We start from the raw sequence: 16,011 nt of genomic DNA, 5'->3' as shown, positions 1-16,011 counted from the left end.
TTGTACTTAACAAACCTTCCTGCAAGTGTTTCATGAAATGTGTGGAGAATTTTGCTTGAACCATTTTTGCTGAAAAGCATTCAGACTTTAAGTAGTTCTCCATGTTACTTTTGCTCGACCCAATGGTCTGATGTGAAAATGACTTATAAACTAACTCTACAATTTAGGAGGTCACATGGCTTTGAAGCTGAGGGTACCAGAGCATACAAGTTTAGTTCTAAGTCAGGGGCTTGCAGATAATGAGCTGCCATGATCATTTGTCCATCTATCTGTGGTTATTTTTCTGCTGCACCAGTGGAGCAAGCTCAACACTTGTATGTAACAGAGACCACATGCCCAGCAAAGCCTAAAATATTTCCTATCTGTCCCTTTACAGAAAAGGTCTGCTGACCTTGCTCCAAGTCACTCATCAGTCTTGGCCAGTACAACCTGATAGGTCTGGATAAAAGAAAAGCTGATTTGGTTTTATCAAAGGCTTATTGGTGCCAAAGAGAACTAGTTGTAAGGACCATCCCTCCTTTTTTACTTGATCTCAGTAAGTCAAACTCTTAGATCTTTGACCAGCTCTGGAGGGACCCAAAAGATCTGATAATGATAATCTCATCAGGGTACATAGAAAGAGATTCTTAATCTTTTTTTATTGCAATCATTAAACTCACTGGAAGGAATCCACACATTTCATCTTTTGTTCATGTTGATATGCACAATTCCAAAAGGGGTGGGAAAAACAACTTTAAAATTACTCGCCAGTACATTTTTTTTTCTTTTAAAATAAGATTTATTTTCATTTTAATGTGTGAGCATTTTGCCTGGATGTCTGTACGTATACCACATGCATACCTGGTGTGCCAGGAGGCCAGAAGAGGATGCCAGATCTCCCACTGGAGCTACAGGTAGCTGCGAGGTACTCAGCAGGTGCTGAGAACTGAACCTGGATCCTCTGTAGGAGCAGCCAGTGCTCTTCTTCACTGAGCCTCTCTCCTGCCCCAGGCAGTACCTTCTCTACAGCCCACACCTCTACTTCTTCAAAAGACTCTCACCACACCTGGCAAATGCATTCCCAGCTCAGCTGTGGCTCAATAAACTTTTATTATTTTTATTTAAAAGAATTTGTTTCCCTATCACAAAAATTAGCCACACTGCCAACAGCGAAGTTCATGGTTACACTGATGGCGGAGAATTCTCTGGGTATTCCCAATGTCTCAATGGTGTAAAAGGAGGAAAGAAGGTGCTCAGAACAAATCCCAAATCCAGGCTGACTTTGGAGAGACATCACATGCCATTTTTTTCTTTCTCATCATCAGCTGCAGATGGTTTTCGGGAGGATCAAACACGATTTGACTTCAGGAATCCCTTCACACCAATTCTAGCACCTAATGGGGGAAATAGAAGGAAAAGTTCTATAGAGTCGTTATAAAACATACAGAGTTTAATGACACTTTACTGTATGTACTACTGGAAAACCAAATAAAAATACCTACTAACTGGTATAATGTCAAAGAACTGGAAGGAACCAGATATTCATTCCTTCTTTCAATTCAAGCATGGTATGAAAAATTTCAAATTAGTTATTGCACCAGTCAGGGAGCCTTTAAAGTGAACTACGTGAAACTGAAGGATACAAATGGGCTGAGGTGAAGCATGCACAGAATATCTTGGGAGTATTTTCTGGTATCTAAATATACTCTTAAGGAAAAATATTGTTATGGATTTTAGTATTTCTTCTCTTAATAAGCACTAGGTTGCCAACATTAAGACAACACTAGCAATCAAGATTTAGAGGATATCAATGTTGCCTTTCCTGCTGATTTCAATTTCAATGTCAACCATCTGGTATCAAAATACGTAGTGTTAAGTTATTAGCATGCCATAAAAGTAAGCTGTGATGGCATTAAAATTAAAAGTGAGGAAACAAGGAAGGAAATGGCTAAGAAAGGACTGAGAACATGAAAGTGGTTGTGAGACTGTCAAGGACTGTTCCACGGACACTGTAACTTTACGTCATAAAAACCTGAGATGTGCAACCCTTCACCTTCTCTTGAACTTCATGATGCTTTTTGTGTGCACGATGTAGTACATTAGGGTTCTCTAAACATGACAGGCCAATGCTGAAAAATCTTGTTTGGTTCTGAGAGTCTACAGGATTCCATTATAGCCTTGGAGTTACTATAGGGATGTTAATAATTCCATTTGCTCCGTATGTCTAGACTGTTGATTAAGGTGTTCCATTTTCAATCCATGCCTTGCCAAGAGAATGTGGAACTAGGGACTAGGGACTTCAATCAAATTCCAAGCCCTAGTGTTAATCTTGCTTGAGACCTCCAGAAAGGAACTAATGCTGATCAGTGCAAAGGCCTTGTTTTCATTGAAGTTGTGGTCCCTCTTAAGAAAAGATATTATCAAACAGACTACCTGCCTGAAAAAGGCAACTGTCATGAGTTAGCCTGACTAGTTACCAATGCAGTTCTTCCTTGAGTTTGTATATTTCATCTTCACAGGATGTGCTTAGTTTGAATTTGCTCCCTTGATGCTTTGGGCAACTGTGCATTTATGAATTAAAGGAAATTGTGGCAAAATAAATGTCAAGACAGACACAGTATAAAAAAATGCTTTGTGAAATTTCCAGAAGAACATATCGAAGGAAGATGTTATGTGTTAGCTAAACTTACGTATTTAAAAATCTCCATCCAAATAAGGTTTTGTTTAGAAAAATTTCACTGTTTAGCTTAGCATTTATTTACATAAATAATGCATTATGCCCAAGGGCTAAATACTACAAGTTATAATCAAATGAAAGTTTGATGTCCTTGAACCATTAACTAAAAAAAAAAAAAAAAAAAACCGATCACATGCAGAAAACTATGACTCTGTCACTCAGACTATGCTCTCGGGTTCATACAGATTTTCAGATTACAGAACACTAAAATTTCCTCTCCATCCTGACTCCCACCTTAGCAAGGAGGGATTAAAAAAAATCTACTTGCTATGGAAGTGAAGAAAGAGAAACACGAGGAAGAACAAAGCACAGATGAAGAGAGCAAATACATCTGTACCCAAGATTCTACCACAGACTGACTGTGTACTAGATAGCCTATGTATGGCTATGTTGGTCCAGAGTAAATGCTCAAAAGTCCTTATCTGTTTATCTGACCATTTATCAATCCATGTAGCCCAGCCCCAAGAAGCATGATCATCTCCATAACTGTACGCTACCTATTTCTTTCAATACCAATTAAGTCATTTCTGAGGACTGAAACCCCTAATTTGAAATGATCATGAAGGCTCAGTACAGCTGTATATTTCCAAGAACCTGTTAAGAAAAGGACCCGAGTTTAAATGGGGGGTATATGAAATGGTTTACCTTAATTGTACCCTGGCTGTTAGCAGCAATCAGCACATTAGACTCCTAGGGGGAAAAAAAACAAAAACAAGAGCTTTAGAAACAGAGGAGGATTTCCTGCAGGGCAGTTGAAGAGAATAATTTCTTCTTCACCCTTCTTCCTCTACTTCACCCTAAGATACCAAGGGAATCGAAAGTGGAAAGACAGCTTTCAGCATATGTAAAGTTAACTTGAGAAACAGTGAGCATCTGCTTCTCTAGAACATTCTCTATTAATTGAGTCTTTACCATAAAATACAAAGAACTGACATGTCAATATCTAGTACAAATCTCCATGGGCAGATATGTACAACCAGAAAAACATGGATAGCAGAATATTCATCTTACAGAAGGAAAGCTTGTTTCATTTTTTTTCCCCACAGTAAGATATTCCTGCTGTGGGATGTTCTGTATGGCAAATGCGTTGCTAATTAGTCAATAAATAAAACACTGATTGGCCATTGGCTAGGCAGGAAGTGTAGGCGGGACAAGGAGGAGAATAAAGCTGGGAAGTGGAAGGCTGAGTCAGAGAGACACTGCCAGCCGCCATGATGAGAAACAGCATGTGAAGATGCCGGTAAGCCACGAGCCATGTGGCAAGGTATAGATTAATGGAAATGGAATAATTTAAGCTGTAAGAACAGTTAGCAAGAAGCCTGCCATGGCCATACAGTTTGTAACCAATATAAGTCTCTGTGTTTACCTGGTTGGGTCTGAGTGGCTGTGGGACTGGCGGGTGATAGAGATTTGTCCTGACTGTGGGCTAGGCAGGAAAACTCTAGCTACATATTCCTCTATTCAACCTGTGTGTTAGTAACAGTTTTGTAATAACCTCAGTGAGAATTTATGTCACAAAGTACTTTCATGTTTTAAGCCTTAAGGGGAAAAACCCCATTTGTTTGGAAAGCAGGAAAGGGTAGGAAGAGAAACAATCTCAGGGTTCAGACATATCTCCAGAGAGTATGTAGCTCCAGAACTCAGAGATGCATGGAAGTCTTGCTCACAAAGATAGGCAGCTAATTGGTGGACAGACTTTTAAGACTGTAATACAAACCATACGGCTAACAGACAAAATCTAAATGATAGCTACGAGAAACAGACAAAATGGCCATGTTTTAATGAAGACTGGAATCTGCCTGAATATCCTTTACTTAAGGTTTCATGACCAAAGTATAAGTAGAAATAAATTTTTAATCTGTATAAGAATGTCACATTAGCCAAGCTGAATTATAAACTTAGTTTCCTCATATGACATAAGAAATATATATTTCTTTTTAAAAATTTCTTTGATTTTTTTAGGTAAAGAAAGCTCCATCTGAAAACTACTCATTTTTGTTACTACCTTTGTATGAGCAAATAAATAATTTGTTCTATTGCCACAGTTTTCAGAGAGATTAGAATACCCTTCAATGTAGTCAGTGGAGATAGCAACAAGATGTGAGAATGGGCACTGCTAATCTTTTGCTAGTTGGGTGTTTTTCTTGCAATGGTAAGATGGAGAATGCAGGTTCACTGAGAGCTAGTTCAGATGTTTTCTTTGGGTAATTACACACAGTATCAATGCTGTCATACTGAGAGGGTGTGTGAAGTGAAAGGACCAGGAAGCAAATGGGACTTATTTACTCTTTCACTGATCTGAGTTTACAAAGATCAGGAGGCAGAATTCCTACACCTGCCTCAGAAAACAGTAAAACACTGAAACAAAAGCTGTCTGTGTGATACTAAAATCACCTCTAGAGTACCCAGAAAAGACTGGCTTGCAAAAAGTAACAAGAAATAAAGAAATAAAAATAAAAACAAAAAACTCCAATCAATTGGTTGCTGCTTAAGAAGGGTTAAAACTCCACACTTTCTGAGAAGGCTATTGCTAGAACAGATACCTTGGTACCAGGGCCCTTAAGAACCATCCATTGCTATGGGAACATATGATATAAGGACAATGAAAAGCTTTTAGATTTAGCATCAATACTTTCTTTCATTTTGGTTCTAGTGACTTTTTAATGTAAAGAGGAAGGCAGAGGTGAACATGAGGACTGACTTTGACTAGCAGGGAACCCCTTTCTGCCATGCACTGAGACTATAAATTATGTAATTCAGTCATATGATTGCTGGGGCAAGGAAACATGGGAAAGTATGATATATACAGATTGAGTATTCTTGTCTAGAACAGGACTCAAATATAAAAATACAATTCCTTATGTTGGTGTTCAAAAGTTTCAGTATGCGGATTAGAACCCTAACAGAATATCTCACAATATACAAGTTTAGAGTTAATATATAAACAGGGCAATTTATCTAAATGACCACACAAGAGGAGTTTGAAGTCTACAGCATGCTAGATCAAGGAATAAGACATCCGATAACTACCCACTGTGCACAAACACATCTTGTTTGCAATCTTAGGACTGCCATTTATAGATGATGTAACTGTTGTTGCCAGAGGTTAACTCCTAACACCCCCGATCCATGGAGACAGATAAGTAATACATAACCTATTAACAAGTCAATGTATAAACTGAGTTAGCTCAAATGGTCTTTCAGGATTGACATATACATAGCACAGTGTCCTAAGAATTCTTACACACACTCAAAACTATTCAAAGTAAAAAACAATGAAATAAAAAAATAACATCATCACATCTTAGTACACCCTTCCTGCAAAGATCATACAAAGGAGAAATTTAGTACTAGATTTTTTTTTCAATTTAACAGAAAAACAAAACCAGAAACTTTACTTCTGTTATTAGAGGTTATTACTTAAAAGCTTTGAACAAGCCAAGCCATATTTGTATTCTGGGTGACTGGTGTTTGCTTGCTATAATTATAGTCTTGCTAGATGGAGATTTTACTTGTGAAATAAAAATGACAGCAATTCTCATTATTTGTTTTCTTTTTTGTGTAGCTTATTGCAAAACTCTCCTCAAAGATAGCTAGTACATTGTGTCCACTTTTTCTCCATCGGAAGATTTTCTTAGACAATGGAAAACTTAGCAGGGCTTTTTTATAAAAACAGAAATCACATATACCAAATTCATCAATAATGCCAGTGCAGTGTTCTCTCTACAATAGTGTTTAACAAAATCACTATGTTAAAATCCTAAGCAACCTGACCAAGAATAAGTATTTGCTTAGTTTGAGAATTTATTCCTAGAGAGATATAATTATTTGAAACGTGAATACATTTTATTATATAATAGGCACATATGCAAGCACACACATACAAATAAAATACGCATAAATAAACAACTATTATTTCTGGCCAGAACACAGTAAACAAGTGGGATCTGTTCTCCTACTATGAGTAACTAGAAGAGTGAACAAAATATATATGGCACCACTGGAGTATAGACAGCATAGTACTCTAATCCCTGAGAAAAGAAACCAATGCTGTGAGGTTCCTAAACACCCTGGGGCTTTCTGCTTAGAGGCAATTTCTGGACCATAAAGTAGGGAAGGGGAATCTAAATATAGCATAGAGAAATCTAAGCAGAAGATGGGGGCTCACTGAATTGAGAAGGCCAAGAATGATTTAAGAGTACTGGGAGGTTGCAATGACCATGGTTGGACTAGAATTTGTATGCAAAATATCATGAAGGAGGAAACTACAAAGAAGCAGTGCTTCAGTAATTTGCCTACGGGTCAGTTCTCCTTGATTCTAGGTTTGAATAATAAACTTTACTTTTATATGGTAAAACTACACAGCGACAGGAAAATAACAGTAATTTTAAAAAAGCAAAACTAATGTTAATCCACATTATCAAATTCCGGTCAGATCAGAGGATGACTTAAGCTGTGTACTCCGTTCAGTATTCGTAAGTGGATTTCCTCAATTTACCTTAATAAATTTCCCTAATACTTCTTAAACAGACTCCCATGGCTTTATATATCATTTGATATCCCAGGCACTAAAATAATAAATCACTATGAATAACTTTATGCCAATAAGATTGACAAGTAATAAAAATGCAAAATAGCTCAATAGGACAGAAGGAAAAGATAGTGACTAAGGAGTGAGGAACATTTTCAAACTCAGTTTATGAATGAAACAACACCAGAGAAAGTCATGAAAATAAAACTAGCCAATTTAGGTAGGATTTATCCTGACATTAACTTGGTTTCTAATATTAACAAATCAGTGACAGGCGCAGGGTATAGTTCTCTGCTACAGGAAAGCTTAGCATTTATACAAGACCCTAGGCTCAATCTCAAGCATCAAAAAATTTAAAATATCAAAGAATACAATTCATTACACTGAGAAGAGAAAAATCACATTTAATATAAAATTCACTTGAATTTATTACTAATAATAAAAATTTTATTCAAGGTGATAAATTATCTACATATAAATGTGTAAATACATTGTAAAAGCACCACATCCTCATACCAAAAACAATATAGAAATCAGAAGGAAGTAAAACTATCCTCACTTGCAAATTACATGTCTATCTATGTACAAAATCCTAGTGAGTATCTACTGGAACTATTAAACTGACTCTTGGAGGAATGTACATCATTTACATGAAAATAAATTTTTCTATAAACCAGTTATAAATGACAAACACATGGAATTTTAAAAATGTTACTTATAGAAGCATCTAAAACAATTACCTACTTACAGATAAAGACCTAATATTAAAAACTGTAAAACAATTCTGCGCGTTTCTTAAAAACAAACCTACATATATTTATGTACATGGGTCAGATAGTGTTTAAAATATTAATTATTTTTGCAATCACAATAAAAGTTTTACAGACTTTTAAAATAGAAATTTAAAGGTTAATCCTAGCATGTCACCAAAGAGAAGAACTATAACAGCTAAGAAAATGGAAAGCTCAAAAACAAATCAAGCCGGGCGGTGGTGGCGCACGCCTTTAATCCCAGCACTCGGGAGGCAGAGGCAGGCGGATCTTTGTGAATTCGAGGCCAGCCTGGTCTCCAAAGTGAGTTCCAGGAAAGGCGCAAAGCTACACAGAGAAACCCTGTCTCGAAAAACCAAAAAAAAAAAAAAAACAAAAAAACAAAAACAAAAACAAATCAGTATGTGATCATGCAAATTTATAAAAGAACTTGGCAAGAATAATTAGCATTACAAAGAGTACTGAAACAACCATTGTTTACTGCTCTAGTTGGCAGTGTGAACCTAGGAGAGTAGAGCCTAAAAATGAGGTGTACTAAAGTCTTATTCAATAGTCAACTTTATTTAGAGCATCAGACAATTTACACTCAGGGTTAAGAATCACATGAGTAAAGTGTCTAATCACAAGGATAAGTAACATGTGGCAGGCATAGAGGCATATAAACAAGTAACAATAGCCAGTTGTAATGAAATAAAAGTCAACTCACTCCTAACTGCCACACCTGGGAGGGGCACAACAGCACATTCCAAGAACAATTCCTTGTTTTTGAAGAAACTGAGGCCACAAGACTCTTGCCTGTTTTTTTTTTTTTTGAAATTTTTCCCACAAGCACTGAGAATTCCCCTCACATGACTCCATTCTTGGACTGTGTTCTGACAAACCATATTTATGAAAAGCAATTGTATGTGTGCTGAAATGCATATTAAAAAAAACCCTCAAATGTCTTTCGGCCATTTGAGTTTCCTCTGTTGAGAATTCTGTTTAGTTCTATAGCCCATTTCTTAATTGGACTGTTGGGCATTTTGATGTCTAATTTCTTGAGTTCCTTATATATTCTGGATATCAGTCCTCTGTCAGATGTGGGGTTGGTGAAGATCTTTTCACAAAGATACCCACACAACAGACTGCTGGCAATGGTCGAGAGACAGCCCGAACTGACCTACTCTGGTGATGGGATGGCCAAACACCCTAATTGTCGTGCTAGAAACCTCATCCAACTACTGAGGGATCTGGATGCAGAGATCCACGACTAGGCCCTGGGTGGATCTCTGGGAGTCCAATTATCGAGAATGAGGAGGGTTTATATGAGTGAGAATTGTTGAGACCAAGGTTGGATAAAGCACAGGGACAAATAGCCAAACGAACGGAAACACATGAACTATGAACCAATGGCTGAGGGGTCCCCAACTGGATCAGGCCCTCTGAGTGGGTGAGACAGTTGATTGGCTTGATCTGTTTGGGAGGCATCCAGGCAGTGGGACCGGGTCCTGTGCTCATTGCATGAGTTGGCTGTTTGAAACCTGGGGCCTATGCAGGATTGCTTGGCTCCGCCTGGGAGGAGGGGACTGGACCTACCTGGACTGAGTCTACCAGGTTGATCTCAGTCTGTGGGGAAGGCTTTGCCCTGGAGGAGATGGGAATGGGGGGGGGGGGGGCTGGGGGGAAGGTGAGGGGGACGGGAGGGGGGAGAAAAAGGGAATCCGTGGCTGATATGTAGAACTGAATTGTATAGCAAAATAAAAAAACAACAACAACAACAACAAAAAAAAAACCCCTCAATCTTTATACATTGTATCACCCTAAAAATTAATTCTAATGGATTAAACACATAAATGTAAAAAACATCAAAATATAGGATAAAAAAACCCACAGAAAAAAATGTTTGAGTTTGAAAATATTCTTAGAATGCAAAAAACAAACAAACAAACAAAAAACAAACAAAACCCCAAAACCAAAACTACCTTAAAAATGCTGCCAGTTTAAGAGTGTAGTCCCTGGTAAATGGACTACACCCCTGTGGAAGTCTACATCCAAGAATATATGGGCAGCACAAACTAGACTTAATGGGTTAAAACAAAACCAAACAACTAAACTAAAAAGAGGGCACCGAAGCTGGATGGGTAGAGAGAGTATGGGAGTAGGGGTGGAAATGGGAGGAATCGGAGAAGAGGTGAATATGATCTATGATCAAAACACATTGCATGAAATTCTCAAATAACTAGTAGAAAAAAATGGCATGACTGAGTTTAAGAGGACAAATAAAACCACGGAGTCTATGACTATCTTCATAAAAGTGCTGACAAACTCATCAAATGTTAGCATAACTTACACTTACTAGAGTAAATTAAACTGACAATGCCAAATGTGAGCAAGGATAAGGAACAATTAGGAGATCATAGTTTGCTGATAAGAATGAAAAATAATACAACAACTTTGGGAAAAAGTGAAAGTTCCTTACAAAGTTAATTGCATAACTATACTATAATGTAGCAATTCTACCCTGTAGATGTATGTATGCAAAAGAAAGGATACTAAACCATATAAATATTTATTACTTAAAACAGTTCAAAACCAGAAATAGGTTTTATATCCAAAATGGGTGAACAAAGTTATAAATCAAAATGTTGCTTTGATTAAAAACAACAATAACATAAAACTATATATACAAGGAATGACAACAAAACAGGCTGAAGAAATCAGACCAAAAGAAAGAATATATTATATTATGTTGTTTCTATTATATGAAAACCAAAATATATATGCTGTTTCTAAGGAAAACCAAAACCAGGAATCAGCTTGTGGAGACTAATAAATACATCAATATTGGCTTCTATCTTATTGAACTAGTCATCTTGGAGATGGAGAAAGGGATCTTACAAAAGCATTTAACAAGTACAACAGGCCTGGAGAGATGGCTCAGAGGTTAAGAGCACCGACTGCTTTTCCAGAGGTCGAGTTCAATTCCCAGCAACCACATGGTGGCTCACAACCCATCTGTAATGAGATCTGGCACCCTCTTCTGTGTACATAATAAATAAATCTAAAAAAAAAACCAAAACAAAACAAAAAAACAAACAAAAAAACAAAATAAGTACAAGAGAGCCTCAACTCGATTCACTACATATAGACATCTTTTAAATTTTATGCATCCATACACAGACATTTCAAATCACATACATGCACACACGCACAGGCCTTGTAAAATTGCCTTCTAACTATCAAGTACTTTCAATAAAAGAAAGAATCTGGCTATAGAATGAAGGTGGTAGGAGGTAGTGTTCCTCAGTCAGTGTACATAGCTTTTGCTGGGCCAAATGTACCCTTCTTTGATATCTGGGAGAATGGAGTTTCTTCATCAAAAGGGAACAAGATTATCCCATTACATTTCAATCCCTTACTTCCTCTCCACTTAGGCATTCTTGCTAAAAGATCATCTAGGATAATACTAAATGATGATGGCTATTATTTGACTGACAGAATAAATCCTTTATTATACCTCAGTTTTTTGATTAATTCAAACAAATACCTGGTCTTTTTAACAAACCTAACAAATATGAGGAAAGGATTTACAATGCTAATCAAAAGGACTTTTATGTTCAGTTGACTTATAGCTTCAATTCTGAGACTGAGCTTCATAATTAAGACCTTTCTGTGTGTGGATCAAGGGGTTATGTAAGGAGCTGGCTAGAGGTTTTATTTAGGCTATTTCTCATGAATCTGGAATTTGACATTTCAGTTAGACTGTTCTGCCCTTGGGTTCTGGGTTGGAGGCACATGATGGCATGTTTAATTTTTGACTTGAGTACTATGTATCCACCTTTGGGAACTCATGCTTGTGTAGGAAGCACTTCACCCACTGAGTCATCTCAGCTCAAACTGAGACTTTTCTGAACGAGCAATGAAAATATTTTATACTGATATCATTTTATTTTCTCTCTATGGGTACTTAGACTGTGCACCATGTGAGTGCGGTACATGACGAGGCCAGAAAAAGGCACTGAATGTCCTAGAACTGAAGTTACACGTTTGTGAATCACCACGTGAGTGCTGGGAATCAAACCTGCATCATCTGGAAGAGCAGCCAGTGTTCTTAACTGCTTAATCACTTCTCCATCCCGATTTTTTTTTTTAAAATAATCATTCTAAGAAAAGATATGTCATTCTAAGTGCTGGATAGTTCCTAGTAACTTTATTGCCAGATATAAGAAAGTATAGTAATTAATTAGATAAAAATTATGTATGAATCTGTACTTCAAATATTGAGGTTATTCTAATGCAATTGTAAAAAAAAACACATAAAACATCAGGAATAAATTAGCCACTGATATTTATCTTTACTAAATATGTAAGAAAATCAGCATTAAAAACTGGTAAAACTGTCCCCAGGAAAATAGTCATTTAACACACAGAGGTTTTTCATAGCACTTCTAAGATGTTTTAACATTCTGAAAAAAAAAAAAAAAAAACTATTTCAAAAACTTCTTCAATCAGTTCAAAATACCCTAAACTTGTGACTATCATTTTAGTGCACTTCTGTGACTGTCCTGGGAACTGAATTCAGGGCCTTGTGTTTGCTAGGTAAACACTATAACTGAGCTCAGCCACATGCTTGTTATTTTAAAACATGTACAAGCAGTCAGATGAATATAAACATAAACTCTCAGAGAAGGAAAAGAAAGATCTACCCCAACCATGAACCTACCTTCACTGGAATCAACAGATTCTTTCTCCTTTCCTTCCTGGCCTCCATTTACCCCTGTTAAGATTTACCCTTTAGATCTGGGTCCTCAAAGGTCCTAATGTCACAATAAGAGTATCACTAATAAGCTGTCTTCAGTGGTGAATAGTAAAAAAATTTAAGACACAGGTCCCAACCTAACATAAAAAAGTACATATCACACCTGTGATTATCTCCAGGTTTGGCATGTGATCATTCCTTGGCCACCAAAGTAGTTATAGACAATCTTAAAGTATAACAATATAGACAGGTTGTGTAATTAATGACACTGGCACAGTGTACAGAATTATTATTAATATGGGGAAAAGTTGGTTCCTATAATTATCCATCTGGTTAGACAGATTTCATCTAATAGCTTTTAGAGACATTGGTGGCTGAGAAAATTAAGAGAGGCACATATCATGTCAAAAGGGTAAAGATATACACATCCAGTTACACACAAACATAAACTGGTGGCACACAGCAAGAAGATACCCTCAAAAGGGCACTCTAAAGGACTTTAATAACAAAGGGAAAATATATTACTTGGCCTTGGTTGAATCATATCCCTGATATATATCTGCAAACATAAATTAAGATAGTTGATCACAAGTCATATGCTTTTTTCCTTGAATTTTACCTACATAATAATATCACTGACTTTTAGTCAGGTCATTATAGAAAAGGATCTTGGATCTAGATTAGAATTTATTATGCTAAAAAAAACAGGGAGAATAAATATAATGACTAGTTATATTTATTCAAGATTGCTTATTGAAATGAAGAACAAACTTGGATTTCTAACAGGCCTAGAAAAATCAGCAAACTGTTATAACAACTGTCTCATGCAGAATTTGCTCAAAGAAAGAAATATGGGAAGTTGAGAACCACAAACAAGGATCTTTCCACAATTAATTACAAACAAGACCAGCTGGGGTTGGCTCACAGCACACCCTGATGCTGTGGGCCAATCAATTTCTGCCCAGGCTCCTTTCCTCCTGCCCTTCTCCCCAAAACTTAGACGCAAACAATCAAGACTTCACACTTAGTACTAAGAATCAAGAACTTTCTTTGGAAATAGTCATTTCCAAACTTTGTTTATAGAGTTAAAGAGTATACATCTATATTTTGCTATTTTATTAAACATAGGGACTCACTCTAGCCCAGAACAGTCTTGGACTAATGGCAATTCTTCTGCTTTGGCTTCTCAAATGCTTGGATTACTGATTCATCATGTGTAGCAAGAAAGCAATTTTTAATAAAAAGAACTTCACGAAAGGTACTTTCAATAGCCCCTTTGTATATAAAATGTTGATAACTGATAACTTTGGATTAATTAACCCAATCCAATCACTAGAAAAATAGCAATTCTATATACACTGTACATCCTGGTTGTAGGTTCTTCAAATAAATAAGCCAACAGTAACATCTATTTTCAAAAACTATCAACTAACCTGTAATCCCTATACTTGAGAAGTAGAGGCAGGAATTCAAGGCTAATGTGGGTGACAAGAGACCTTGTTTCAAAGAGCATAAAAAAAAACCCACCAGAACACAGACAAACAAAATCCATACAATACTTCAGATGGTTGAGCTAGCTTTCCTTGGTTTTCTTGTTTGTTTGCTTCTATAATCTAGTACACTCAATCAGCAAAGATATTGAACAAAATAGTAAGGAAAACAATAGAGTGGTAATTCAGAAAGTGTATGGAGGGGAACGATCAGACTTAGCCAGCTGTCCTAAATCAGACAGAGACTTCCATGTTCATGTAGGATCACTGCCTTCTGCAGACAAAAGGTATTTTCTCCTTTGTCTACAGGCTTGACGCCACAGCTTCCACTGTTAGTGCGTTTTATATTAATATGACATTTGTTAGTCCTTTTATATTCTAATTCTTTATGTACTTTTATATTATTCCAATTTCTAACTGCTTTCTCATTTAGACACATCTTAATACATTAAAACAAGTTAATGACAAAAATCAGGATCCAGATAACAGAAAAGAACCATTAAAAAGGCATATTTATCAAGCAAAGGCAAAGGCAGCTAGTCAGGGAGAAAAACTCTAAAAGTATGTACTGTACAGGAAAGAAGGATGGAGATACACAGACACATACAGATACACCTCAGTCATTCCAATGTTAAGTGGCCCATATCACTTAATTATCTTTGCTACTCAAGATATCTACAGACACTTTCAAGTTCTATCACATGCCAAACTCTCATACTTGACAATATCTTGAATAAGATTGACAATACTGTATCCACAATGATATTTACGACAAGGAAATGATTTTGTACTGCTGATGAATATTAAAAACTTGAGAGAACTACACTTCTTTCTTTAAAAAGTGATTTATTTATATGGATGTGTACTTTGCTGCATGTGTTTATATGCACCATGTGCCTGCAGAGGCCAGAAAACATCCAGCAAAGGGTGCAGTGGGGTGGAGTGCGAGATGAGGAGCTACTGACAGCTGATGACTTCTGGAGGAGGGAAAGTCAGTTTTCTTTAAGAGTGTGGCCGCTGGTAGGCCAACTGTCTAGTGGATGATCCCACACCCATGAGCATATACAGCCAACATAACTAGAGTGGAAGAGGTTTGTTTTTTAAGGATATCAAATTTAGAGAAGATGGGATGAGGGGCAGAGGTCTGGGAGCAGTCAGGGGGAAGGAGGGGAGATTGATTGTGATCAAAGATAAAAATGTATGATATTCTCAAAGAATAAAAATAATATTTAGTAAAAATTCACTTTAGATCCAGGTTATACATAATGCCTTCTTAAATAATACTTATTTTTTCACTAGAAAAGGCAGAATTCAAAACAACAAAGCAAACAGTTAAAGATCCATGTTAATTCTATTAGTTAAAATTGGAATACATAGAACAAGAAAAAATTGAGTTATTTTATTACGTCAAATTTATTACAGTAAACATAAAAATGTCAATAATGAAGTACTTTAAATGTCAAGCAATAGACTGTAATTTGTTGATTTCCTTACCACAGTCACTATAAAATCTAAAGCAACAAATGATTTTGCTAAGTTGGTCCATATAATACTAGTCAGTGAACTAAGGAAAATCTATACCTCAAACAATTTCCTGAGAAAAAACTAACAGCATTCATTGCCTTAGTTTTCTGTCTCTACCTTTCTATATCCTGGATACTAGAGAAGAACTTCACACTCACAATCTTCTTTTACTCTCAACACAAAGAAAGATTTCATTCAGACTGGCCCTCTTCCTGACAGTCAGCACAATTTCCTAAAATGTT

The 16,011-nt window shown here is 36.5% G+C and overlaps 1 protein-coding gene and 1 non-coding gene across 5 annotated transcripts in view; both read right to left on the bottom strand.

Annotated features, from left to right (window-relative positions):
* Positions 1–619: 619 nt before the first annotated feature.
* Positions 620–16,011, bottom strand: part of Cop1 (COP1 E3 ubiquitin ligase) — a 128,133-nt gene continuing 112,741 nt past the window's right edge. For all 4 annotated transcript variants that reach the window (XM_052737331.1, XM_052737330.1, XM_052737332.1 and 1 more), the window contains exons 19-20: positions 3,362–3,406; positions 620–1,373 (exon numbers count right to left, since the gene is read on the bottom strand). In XM_052737331.1, coding sequence (XP_052593291.1) covers positions 1,356–1,373; positions 3,362–3,406 — 63 coding nt within the window. In that variant the 3' untranslated portion in view covers positions 620–1,355. The remainder of the gene's footprint in view (positions 1,374–3,361; positions 3,407–16,011) is intronic.
* LOC128110202 (small Cajal body-specific RNA 3) lies at positions 14,437–14,576 on the bottom strand. Its single transcript, XR_008218158.1, has one exon. It is a non-coding gene; the product is annotated as a small Cajal body-specific RNA 3 (non-coding RNA).

This window comes from Peromyscus californicus, unplaced genomic scaffold (genome assembly GCF_007827085.1).
Source record: "Peromyscus californicus insignis strain IS unplaced genomic scaffold, ASM782708v3 Scaffold_14__1_contigs__length_90479793_seg_2, whole genome shotgun sequence".
NCBI lineage: Eukaryota > Metazoa > Chordata > Mammalia > Rodentia > Cricetidae > Peromyscus > Peromyscus californicus.
Note: the sequence above shows the minus strand (reverse complement) of the source record. Positions and strands in the feature narration are given on the sequence as shown.